The following is a 12,767-nucleotide window of genomic DNA, read 5'->3' as shown; positions in this document are numbered from 1 at the left end:
GGGCGCGGGGCTCGGGGCCGGCGGTGCCCGGGAGGCAAGGACGGCGGGGGGGCCGGGGCGGCGGCTGATGGATGCGGGCGGGCGGGCGACCCGGCGGGTGGATGGATTGTGCGGCAGCCCGCTGCCCGGCCCCGCTGCCCGCTGAGCTCCGGAGATGCCGCGGCTGCTGTCCGCCGCCGCCTGCGTGTCCTGGGCCGCGTTGCTCTGCGCCCTGGCGTCGGCGGGCGGCGGGGACCCGCGGCCGCCCCGCGCAGCCCCGCTGCTCCACCTGCCCGCGGGGACCGCGGGGCGCCCCGCCGCCGCTGAGCCTCCGGCGCTGCCGCCCGCCGGGCGCCTGAGGGCGGCGGGGACCGCGCCACGCCGCGCTCCGCCCGCCGAGCCCCGCGGGCCCCGCGGCGGCGGCGGCCCCTGCCCGCGCCGCGCCCGGCACCGGGCGGCCAGCGAGCCCCGCGGGGCCGCCGCCGGCTGCGCCCCGCTGCCGGGCGGGGAGGGCGGCGGGCGGCGGGGAGCGCGGCGGGCGCGGAGCCTCAACAGCCCCCCGCAGTTCCAGCTGCCCAGCTACCAGGTCTCCATTCCCGAGAACGAGCCGGCCGGCACGGCGGTCATCGTGCTGCGGGCCCAGGACCCCGACGAGGGGGAAGCCGGCAGGCTGGCGTACTCCATGGAGGCGCTCTTTGACGAGCGCTCCAACGACTACTTCTCCATCGACACCGAGACAGGCAGTGTGGTCACTGCCCGCAGCCTGGACCGGGAGACGAAAGACACCCATGTGCTGAAGGTGACCGCCTCCGACCACGGTTCCCCACGTCGCCGCTCGGCCACCACTTACCTGACAGTGACCGTGAGTGACACCAATGACCACGAGCCAGTGTTTGAGCAGCCTGAGTATCGGGAGAGCATCCGAGAGAACCTGGAGGTGGGTTATGAGGTGCTGACCATTCGCGCCACCGATGGAGATGCCCCAGCCAACGCCAACATGCTTTACCGCCTGCTGGAGCCAGGAGCTGGTGATGGGGTCTTTGAGATTGACCCACGTTCCGGGGTTGTGAGGACCCGAGCCCCAGTGGATCGTGAGGAGGTCTCTGAGTACCACCTGGTGGTGGAAGCCAATGACCAGGGCAAGGATCCAGGACCACGCAGTGCCACGGCTATGGTGCACATCACTGTAGAGGATGAGAATGACAACTATCCTCAGTTCAGTGAGAAGCGCTACCTGGTCCAGGTGCCAGAGGATGCCCCAGTGAACAGCCAGATACTGCAGGTACAGGCCACAGATCGGGACCGGGGCAGCAATGCCCAGGTGCACTACAGCATTGTGAGTGGCAACCTGAAAGGCCAATTCTATATTCACTCTTTCTCTGGCGCCATCGACCTGATTAACCCTCTGGATTATGAGACTATTCGGGAGTACACACTCCGTATCAAAGCCCAGGATGGGGGCAGACCTCCTTTGATTAACTCCAGTGGCATGGTGTCAGTGCAGGTTGTGGACGTGAATGACAATGCCCCCATCTTTGTGAGCACTCCATTCCAGGCCACAGTGCTGGAGAATGTTCCGCTGGGCTACTCAGTGCTGCACATCCAGGCTGTGGATGCTGACTCTGGAGAGAATGCCCGCCTGGAGTACAAACTCATAGAGATGGCACCATCCACTGGAGGTGCCCCTGTAGCAGGTGACTCTGCGTTCCCTTTTCAAATCAACAACAGCACAGGATGGATCACTGTGGCTGCAGAGCTGGACCGAGAGACTGTGGAGAACTATCACTTCGGGGTGGAGGCCAGGGATCATGGCATACCAGTCATGACCTCCTCAGCCAGTGTGTCCATCACTGTCCTGGATGTGAACGACAACAACCCCACCTTCACGGAAAAGGTGTATCACCTCAGACTGAACGAGGATGCAGCTGTGGGCAGTAGTGTCCTGACACTGACAGCAGTGGACAGGGACGTTAACAGTGTTGTGACTTACCAGATCACCAGTGGCAACACCAGGAACCGTTTTGCCATCACCAGTCAGAGTGGAGGGGGGCTGATCACACTGGCCTTGCCCCTGGATTACAAGCAAGAAAGGCAGTATGTGCTCACAGTCACTGCCTCTGATGGCACTCGCTTTGACACTGTCCAGGTCTTCATCAATGTCACAGATGCCAACACACACCGCCCAGTCTTCCAGAGCTCCCACTACACAGTGAGCGTCAGCGAGGACAAACCCATTGGCACCTCCATTGTCACCATCAGTGCCACTGATGAAGACACGGGGGAGAATGCAAGAATCACTTACATTTTGGACGATAACATCCCCCAGTTCCGCATTGACCCTGACACAGGCACCATCACCACCCTGATGGAGCTGGACTATGAGGACCAGGCCTCCTACACTTTGGCCATTACAGCCCATGACAATGGCATCCCACAGAAGTCGGACACCACGTATGTTGAGATCCTCATCCTGGATGCCAATGACAATGCACCCCGCTTCCTGCGCGACCGCTACCAAGGCTCGGTTTTTGAGGATGTGCCGCTCTCCACCAGTGTCCTGCAGCTGTCTGCCACCGACCGTGACTCAGGCCTCAATGGACGTCTCCTCTACACGTTCCAAGGTGGTGACGATGGAGATGGAGACTTCTACATTGAACCGACTTCTGGAGTGATACGCACACTGCGCAAGCTGGACCGTGAGAATGTGGCTGTCTACAGCCTGCGGGCCTTTGCTGTGGACAGGGGTAGCCCACCACTGAAAGCCTCTGTGGATATTCAGGTGACTGTGCTGGACATCAACGACAATCCCCCTGTCTTTGAGAAGGATGAATTTGACATCTTTGTGGAGGAGAATAGCCCTGTGGGCTCTATTGTAGCACGGATCACTGCAGCTGATCCTGACGAGGGGACCAATGCACAGATCATGTACCAGATTGTAGAGGGGAACATCCCTGAGGTCTTCCAGCTAGACTTGCTCAATGGAGACCTCACAGCCCTAATGGACCTGGATTATGAGAGCCGGACAGAGTATGTTATTGTGGTGCAGGCCACTTCAGCCCCTCTTGTCAGCCGAGCAACAGTGCACATCCGCCTCCTGGACCAGAATGATAACCCACCCGTGCTGCAGGACTTCCAGATCCTCTTCAATAACTATGTAACCAACAAGTCCAACAGCTTTCCCTCTGGTGTGATTGGCAAGATCCCAGCTCACGATCCCGATGTATCTGACAGTTTGGCTTACACCTTTGTGCAAGGCAATGAATTAAACTTGCTCCTTTTGGACTCTGCCACTGGGGAGCTCAAACTCAGTCGTGATCTGGACAACAACAGACCCCTGGAAGCCCTTATGAAAGTGTCAGTCTCAGGTAAGGAAGCGTTTGAGCACGTGTTCTGCTTGTCAGATCAGTATGGGGCATGGGCAGAAATAACGCACTTGCAGATTAGCGTGCAGCTTTTGGTTTCCTGAAGCAGCAGTTTATATGTGAAAGTTTTGGAGAGGAACCACAAAAATGTATCAAGCCTATGTGCTGTGGATTGAAGTGGTGCACTGAAGTTGTTTAGTAAATGTGGATCACAAGGGTAAATAAATACAAGTGTGCGTGGAAGGGTTCATACTCCCTCAGCGGAGGTGGTACCTTTGCTGCAGCTTTTCTGATGTGGTTCCACAAAGGTAGTAAATTATGTAACTTGCGAAGATGTAGAGAGTGCCACCTCTAATGCCATCTCCCCTCTTTTTTTGCCTCTAAAAAAAAAAAAAAGCCAGTTGAGATTTGATATGTTTGCTTTTTCAGCAGCAAAACACATTTACTCCCTTGTGTGTACCCAGAGGTTTGGCTGGAAGATCATTAGACTCGGGCCAGATCTGGTGTGGCCTGGATGGATGTGACATTGGTGGAGCTGTGCTAGTTTGCATTGCTGGCCCACATTCCTATGGGAAATGGCAGCTCTGAAAGCAATGAGTTATGGCTGTGTGATAGCCGTGTAAGGTGGCTAATTGGCACTGGAGTTGTTTTAGTGGCACTAGGGGCAGATACTGGCCAAATGCAGCCCCAGAATCAGGGCCGTTGTGGGGAAGGGAGAGGAGAGGAGAGATACTGTGCTGTTAATTTCGTTGAATTTGCATCTGTGTGTGTGTAAAGACTGTTTGGTATTGTCCAGTATATACTTTTGTCTGAGCACACATACATGCTCTTAGGATATTATTCCTTTTCTGCTCAGTTGCTTGTTTATCATGGAATTACTTTTTATGCCTCTAATTGTGGCATCAATCATGCAATGAGTAATTTCCTCTGCAGGTGACACTCTATAAAGTTTACTGTGGACCTGATCCCATATTTCTGTTGACTTTCAAAGGTTTAACCAGATATATTCCCTGCTGCCTCTCTCTGCAAACTAAAACTAATATTTGTGTTATTTTTGGAAAGAAAAAAAAAAGTACTAGGTTGGTAAAATGACACTTGGGGAAATGCTTCTTTCTGGATGGTTCTATTTAGAAAAATGTTAATCAAATTGTGGCATAATCCCAGCAGTGGTTGTTTTACTGTAAGGAGCCACAGTGTGCAGCAAGGCCTTGGAAGAGTGAACCGTACTCTTCCTTGTGCTTTTAGGCTTGAGGTCCTTTTTGCCAGAAAAATAAAACTGATATTGACTGAGCTGATTTTCCTGCAGTGTATCTCCTGACAAGCCACTTCTGGTTCTTACAAAATGCGGGGGGGGGGGGAAGGGGGTGGAAGGGGGCAGCTTATGTGGTAAAGTGGCTTATAAATGCTGTTTCCATGTTCTGTGAGGACTTGCAGGAAAAACAGACATTAGGCTTGTGATCTTAAAGAAAAACATTTGGATTAAGGTGCAGGTGATTGCATGGCCCCTGTCTGTTTGAACCAGTAGCTCTTTATCTGGTAGCAGAAGATAAGAACTCATCTTGGAGCACAAAGCTTGGAAAAGTAGTTTCATTAGATGAGGTGAAGCATATATCTATTCCTTTCTCAGTGTAATGATCTATGCAGTTGAAGTGGGTGAAGTCTAAGGTAGGAATGAAGAGCTGTTTTCTTATGCTGGAGATTGGCAATTCCAGCATAATTTTCATGTTTTGTGTGTGAACTTTGAAACTCTGCTGTGATGTTCATCAAAATTGACTGTCTGCTATGTGTCTTGAGATATGAAAGGTTAAAGCTTTTTATGGCTAGGATTTTAAAATAACTTTGACAAGCACTGAACTACATTTGACAGTTTTTTGGAAAAGTTTGCTGTGTGGAAATTGAAGGAGCAGGGTTTGGCATTGTGTGATTGGTCCGTGAAAGTATCACCTGCCTGCTTTCTCTGGTTTATCTGATGCAGTTTAAAAAAAGAAAAGAGAGAGAGAAGAAGCTCAGACAGAAGTACTCCACAGGGTTATCTCTAAGTATTGCAAAACACCTGCAAATCATCTGCTAAACTGACCTGCCAGTTAACTGAAAAAAACTGTGTCTATGCAGTAGCCATTAACCTCCCAACCTAGACAAACACAAAGTCCTCCCCTACTCCCAGCTGCTCTTTAGGTCAGGGAAGGACTGGAACTCTTTATGAACTTGGGGAATTTGATCTATATGTGAGTCGGAAGTAACATTGGCGCTATAAAAATCTTACTTCCAATTAGCGATGTGTGGTGCTGCAGAAGCATGTGAATGTGTGTAGTGCTGGTGCGTGCACGTGTGTGTGCAGTGCTACACAGCTGAGTTTGAGACATTGATACATGGCTAAACCCAGTCTTTCCTTTGACCTGGGGATTATTCAAATAAGCATGTCCTTGTGCATATAAACAAAATTTAAGAATCATGAAGACCAACCAAATGGAGCTAGTAGGCTTCATAAAACCGTCAGAAGTTTCATGTCGCCATTGTAAGAATTTCCCTGGGCTGGTGGGCAGCTGGGGCAGGCTCGGGGGCGTGTGTGGCTCCGCCCTTGCCCTGGTGCTGCCGTACCCTTTGGGATACCTGTCGGCTGTGCCCCCGCTGCCAGTCAGGAACCAACCCAGGCGGAGGAGGGAGGAGTGTGGGTGGTGTGGATATTAGCATTTTGCTTTGGATTGGGAAGGAACTTTTGAAGTCAGTCTCTTTTGAAGTGAATTTCTCTGGGTGTCTGTGCACAGCCATCTGAGTGAACAAACTGGACCCCTTTTGCATGAAAGTAATCCACAGGTGCTCCAGTGGTTCCTTAAAAAGACACATTCTCCTTTTTCTGGTGTACCTTCAAGGCCTTCCTACAGAAAGGCAGAGCTTGGCCTTATATTCCCATGCCTGCACATTGTGTCATTGTTATTGTTTCAACAACTGGGGTGAAATCTGGACCCTACTGAAATCCTGCCCTTGCTTTCCAAGATCTCACTCTGGGCTTCTGAAACAGGTGGCTGAGAGTCAATCAGTCTGTGATTTCTTAGTGTTATTTATAAATACATGGTGTAAACTGGCAGGATGGTTAAATACGATTACTTTTTGTTTACAAAAATATTAACTTGGGGTTTATTTGCTCAAAAAAATGAGTCAAACATTGCTCAATTCCCATTGCTTAGGTTAAACATTATACTGCACTACACACCAGGGCTTCAGTAAAGGCTGGATGGAACCTCAGCTTTGCACAAATGTTGCACAAGTTTTCCTGGGTATCACATTGCAAACGCTGCTGGCACCTGCTTGGCTGTGCTGCCACAAGTAGTCCCACTTATCATCAACGACAGCTCAGTGGGATACAATAGATGTGTGTGCAAACTCCTCTGGGAACCCAGCCTAAATCAGCAATGCAGACAAAGCCCAACCTGACTGGATTCTGCACCTTTTGAGTGGTCCAGATAAATGTAAAATATCATTATGCAACACACAATATGCAATTTTGGGAAGGTGGTGCACCTCAGACGGTGAGGGATAGACACCCAAGCATTTTTGAGGGCATGCAGGCTCAAGTATCGTATTTTACATTTCTTTAGCTTTTCATCTCCGGGGGCATTCAGTGAGGTTATTGACTATGGCAAATAGAAATTAACATAGAGATCGTTTTTGTTGCAATCAACTTTGGGAATTTTCACTCAGAGCTTGGTAAAGGATCTTCATTATGATTGTAATTTAAAAGTCATTTATGCTAATGATCCTGAATCTCCAGGTCCGTGCCTTCTCCATACAAATGTAACAGATGATGCAATACTTTGATGCAGCCCTTCTGATAAAGGTAAAGCCACAGGTGTGCCTGAGATGCAAGACACTAGGGAGATTACTTAATGTGTGTGAAGATTTGAGATGAAAGGGAAAAAGAAAATTTGAGTGAAAAGGCATCCTTGTAAGCACAGGGGCATCTCTGGGCACTCAGGATGTGGGTCAGGCACCTTGGCAGCATCAGGGTGCACCCCACCCTTGTGCCCCTGCCTTTGGGCATCTGGCAGATGAGACCTTCTGTGCTTTGGGGGCAAATCTGCAGGGTAGCTGGTTCTTTTGGGAGCGATGCTTCTGTCTGCCTCTAAGGAGGACTTGCTTTTAGGACCAGTGAGGGTCAGTTAGCACCCAAACTGTTCTCCAGGGAAACACATTCCTGCAGGCAGCTGGGGTAGGGATCCCTGTGGGTTATACAATTAGGAAATGATAAAAATGGATGGGTGGAGACTCCTCACTTCCCTCCTTCCTGGTAAGAGGATGTGTTTCAGCCTGTCCTGTGGCTGCAGGGCTTTTGCACGCTGGCATTCCCGGGGACCTGGGGCACTTGCACTTCCCTCATGCATCCCATGCTACAGCGAGGGGAGAAAAAGCAGTGGCTCAAAGGCTACAGAGGCTGGAAAACACCGATGAGGAACCTGTTTAGAAAGATGGCATGACACCACAAGCTTCAGGATTGTATCCCCAGTCCTTACATGATGTGTTAAGTGGGGCAGAAATGAAGGATGACTGATAATAGCTAGTAGCAGTGATTTTGAACATTTACATTTATTTTCCTAAAATAGCAAATCAAGAGTAGTGACCATCATTTAAAGTTAGGGTAGCTTCTGGATTTGCAGTGGCTACCTGTATTTTTTCTTGCATCCATATAGGTTCTATATTCTAATCTGTTCTGTAGAAAAGATGCATTTTAGATGTATGGCCCTCCAGCCTGCCAGAATGTGACTTTTCCATTCTAGCTGTATGATCTGTTCCAGCTGATAATAAGCTGTGGCAGCCTTGTTGCTTTCCTTCCACTTCATCCCTGGATTTCATAGGAGTGGTATATTTTTGTTTCAAAAAATAGGAAAACATCTATGGCAATGAGGAGAAAATATTTAGTGAAACGCTGACTGACAAAGTAACTTTTTACTGAGATAAAACATGTCTTCTTTCTGTAAATAAATAAAATTATATCTTTCTCATCAATTTCTGGGAAAGAGGGAGACAAGGGTAGCAAGGAGAAGGTGTAAGAATGAGACTGAAGGTGGGAGAGGGAGAAGGTTCTTTACTTGATAACAAATCTCATGGGAAAGAAATTAAATGTAGAGAAGTATGATGATGGGATTACCTGGAAAACATCTCTCCTGATTTTTCAAATTATTTGCAAATGAGATAGTTGTAATAACCATCTTTTTAATTTGATTAGTAATTGTTTTATATTTTTTGATTACTTTTTCAGCTCCGGGGTGCATTAAAGAATTGATTTCCTTGCTGTATTCCCTTGTGATCTGCTTCCCTCTTAGAATTGGGACTCTTAGAAGTCACTGAAGTGTCCTTACTTCTGACCTGCAGTTGCAGGTTGAGAAGAATCCTCTCCTCTTCTGTTTTTCTGGTCACATGTTTCCTTGCAGTTCAGAATTGATTTAGGTTGGGGTTGCAGAACCTGCTGCAAACTGCCAAAGACAGAATAAACATTGAATTGTTGTCAAGGTGATGGCAAAAGAACCCTTTGTTTAGAATACAGGAAGTTTTCTAAGTTTCATTGTTAGTATGATAGTGAGCCTGCAGTAGAAGTGGTGGGGAAAGTAGGTGATGTGAAGCAGAGGGATTTTACACTTCATTATCTCCAACATCCCAAACGCTACCCTAGGAAGTGGCTGGCTGCTGATAAAGCGTATCATTTTGCACTTGATCATTGAATAGTCCATTTTCTTTCAGTATATATACTTAATACCTTGGAACTCTCTTCCATTGTTGACTCCTATCTTTGATCTGAATGGGTTTTCTGAGACATCCCAAATCTGAGGAATGTAGTGTTAGGTTTTGAAGTATAGCATTAGGTGAAGGTAAGTAGTGTGCTCACTGCTCTTCTGTAGCGTCATTGAGAGACACTTAGCAGATGCTTGGATGGGAACTCCAGGCATCCTCAGTTTCCACCAGTCTGGTCAGAGCATCTTGGTAAGAGTATCTCGGCATCCTGGGATCTCCCAGCATCTCCAAGGAAGTTTTGGGGTGACTCATCCATGATCTTCTGCCTCCTTCTTGGAGTGTGCAGCGGGTCTGTCAGACACCCTTGCAGCTGACAGGTTGTCCCCAGTGTTTGGGCTGGCTGGGTGCTCAGGGTGCGTGGGTCCAGGCATGCCACACCTAAGGCAGCGGTTCCAGTTCTGCCAATGTGTAGCTGCTGCATAATTGGCATAGCTGAGCTCACTTTTGTCTGGTTATTTTGGGTACAGGCAGCAATGAGCAGTACAGTAGATGTAAGTAGTGCAGGTTCAACTTTGCGATGTCACTGGGCCACTCAACTCCTTCGTGGGACAGGTGAGACTGATACAAAGACGCTGGGAATGTGACTGCTCTGAAAGCTGGGGCAGGAAACGAGCAAATGTGAAGCAGAAACCTCTTCAAACCTATGTGCAAATACCTTTACAATATTTAACAGCATAGGCAACTCTACCTGTAATGCTCATGCATGGAGGATGAGTAAGGGAAAGATCAAATGTCAAGACACAAGATCTGTGCTCTCCATCCCTGCACCCTCTCCTTTGTAAGCCCTAGGAGGACAAACTCACTATGCTCGTGTGCTTGAGGTAACACCACAACTAACCTGATTACCTCAGTATTGTCTAAGTTGCAGCATTTGGGCAACTGTCTCTCTTGGCTTCCTTTGGGATTTCCAAAAATATCTATAAGAAGTCTTTAGGAAACATACAAGGTTTAGAAGACCTGAAGGTATTCAGATCAGGTCTAATGACAGTCTTTGGCAATTTTCCATGTTACAGTTTTTCTGTCCTGGTTTTTGTGGAAATTATGATGTTTTTAGGTAAAATAGTACTCCCAACTACTCTGACATCTACTTTGCCATTTAAGAAATAAGCATGGTGGTGATGTCTTTTATGAGTGATAGGCTTTCTTATTATCTGGTCCTTCTTTTGAGACTATTTGGACAAAAGATTGTATACATCAAAGTACAGAGTAAGTTGATGTGGGGCTCAGTTCTTCAAAGCTTTATTCACAGTGGTTGTCCATTGGAGAAAAAGAACATCTCAGACCAAATTAAATTCAGTTTTGCCAGTTTGTGTTTCTGTGACAAGTGACAGTATTATTATTTCCCCTACCCCAGTGGAACTCTTTTTCCAGTGTTGAAAAACACTGAACTATTTATAGATGTAACACAAGTTTCCAAAAGGGGCAGGATGTAATCTCTATGGAAAATTTTGAGATCTGGCGAGATTGTGCCTAACGCTTTTTTTAATTTGTAAGATCTGTGTGCATACACTTTGCTTAAGAATGAATTGCAGTGTATTGATTTCGTTGGATTGAAACAGCATTATCAAAGGTACAGCTTGGGTTTTTTGGACAGATTTTTATCTCCTACCATTATAATCTCTCTCTATCTCTTCAAATGTAAGCTGCAGCCATGATTTGTTGATAAGCAGGAGAGCTGTTGACTGGAAATGTCCATCTCACCCCACTGATTAAACAGGGAACACAAGTGACTGACTTGGGCTGATCGCCTTGTTGTTAGGTGGCTGAAGTTCAGTGGGATGAACCCACCCTGAATGTGTGTTCCACAATGGAAGGATTTGTTTCCTTTTGTAGGGTTGATTTGACTTATTTCTGTTACAGCAAACTACCTGTAGTAACAGGCTTAGCAGACTAGATAGAAAAGGTGGGGGAGGCTATAATTTGCAAACAGGAAAATATTTTTCCGTGAATAATATTAGGATATACTTTAAATATTGTCAAGAGTTTGAGTGAATCATGGGAGAAAGTATGCTTTTATGGGGATTTGGCATTCAACAAAGAAATAAAATTTTAACATATTTCAGAAAGATGTTCTTCACACTTGAAAAAGAAGCACTTGGACAGAAAGGTAGGATTTGCGGTAGAGAAAGGAAAACTTTTGGACTTTGTTTCAACAAGTCGTTAATGCTGCTGTGCTGTAGCCACCTTCTTATTTATTCCAGTGTTTACGCTTGCCAAGCACAAAAAAAGCAAATAAATGAAACTGTAAACCTGTAATGAATCCTCAGTGGACCACATAATAAACATAGACTTGTTATGCTTATCAAATACAAAGGAAAGTATTCTGTTTTCAACACCATTGCACAAGGCCTGATAGATGCTACATTCCATCAGGTCTCCAGCAGTTTTGGAGATGACACATACAGTCAAAATATTTCAGTGCTTTTTGAAGGAGGGAGAAGAGTCCATTGTTAACAACCACTGTCAGCACGGCATCTCCTGCCCGCCATGACGTCTATGGGCTAGGTCCAGTTTCAGAAAAAAGCAAAAACTTCTGGACCCTACCAAAGGACTATGTTATGAGATTTGAGTTTCACAGATATGATGATGAGCACCTAGCAGAATGTCTTTGCTGTTAAATCCCAAGGGGCTGTTAGATCTGGAAGCAAGTGTACTCAAGATGGTTCTCTTTAGCTGCCATGCCACCAGAGCACACCTCATGACTACAAAGATCTGTTGGATTGATTAGGTTTGCTCTTTCCTGTCACCAGCTACAGGTCAGACTCCTTGGCCCTATTCAGAACTGATGTTAGCAAGGCATTGAACTGATTGCATTAAGTCCTGTCATAGCACTTTTGGACTTTCCGGAAACCAGCCCTGCGCCTCATTTATTGTGTGCTTGCAGCAGTGTTTGTGCTGGCTCTGTCTCTAAAGGAGGTCCTTGAACATCCAAACTGTGATTTTTATTTTTTAATTTCCTTTCGTTATCTACATTTAGTTTAAATCATGTAAAAGCTGTCTCACACCAGGGCATTCCTTGTTTTAGGAGAGCATAATTGCCAGCCTCCAGACACTTTGGGCACTGCTCAACATGACTAGGGAGAGGCATTTGGCGCCTTTCGTGGCTTAGGTCTAATAGAGGACTTAGATCTAAGCATCAAATACCAAAGCGCCTCACTTGTAGGTGCCTGTTCCCTGCAGCTGTATCTTGTTTTAGTCAGTTAAGTGTCCTATAAAGTGGGAATACTTGAAATACCATCCCACTACAGCTTGGGCACTTCACTCAGCGTGGTGATCAGGACACTCAGCAAGGGCAGAGATGGGCTGAGCTCCAGCCCTTGATGTCAGAGCTCTCACCGTGCTATACATTAAAGAGGAGCCGAATAAGGTTCAGAAGGTGTTGTGGGACTCACATTTCCCATCTCTTTGGTAAGTGTCATAAGCCACAGAGTCAGGCTCACACTTGCAGGGCACCAGATAGGCGGCTTTCTGGCTCATGTTCGTGTACATGAGCACCTCCATTTCAGTCAAGCAGCAGTATGGGCAGTCAGAGTTGTACTCTCAACTGCTGGATGCTGCTTAGGCCGTAATAAAAGCTGGATCATGAATCTTTCAGGCCATGTCAGGACTAGGTCAGTACTGATTGTAGCCAGGAACTCAATT

At 47.3% G+C, this 12,767-nt stretch overlaps 1 protein-coding gene across 3 annotated transcripts in view; it reads left to right on the top strand.

Moving 5' to 3' along the window:
- The first annotated feature begins 529 nt into the window (after positions 1–529).
- Positions 530–12,767, top strand: part of LOC114061559 (cadherin EGF LAG seven-pass G-type receptor 1-like) — a 76,208-nt gene continuing 63,970 nt past the window's right edge. For 2 of the 3 annotated variants that reach the window (XM_027892149.1, XM_027892150.1), the window contains exon 1: positions 563–3,344. In XM_027892149.1, coding sequence (XP_027747950.1) covers positions 662–3,344 — 2,683 coding nt within the window. In that variant the 5' untranslated portion in view covers positions 563–661. Of the gene's footprint in view, positions 3,345–12,767 lie in introns of all 3 variants that reach the window. The other variant, XM_027892151.1, reaches the window with a different exon arrangement.

Source organism: Empidonax traillii, unplaced genomic scaffold (assembly GCF_003031625.1).
Source record: "Empidonax traillii isolate 1590-97213 ecotype Southwest subspecies unplaced genomic scaffold, ASM303162v1 scaffold339:size995844, whole genome shotgun sequence".
NCBI lineage: Eukaryota > Metazoa > Chordata > Aves > Passeriformes > Tyrannidae > Empidonax > Empidonax traillii.
Note: the sequence above shows the minus strand (reverse complement) of the source record. Positions and strands in the feature narration are given on the sequence as shown.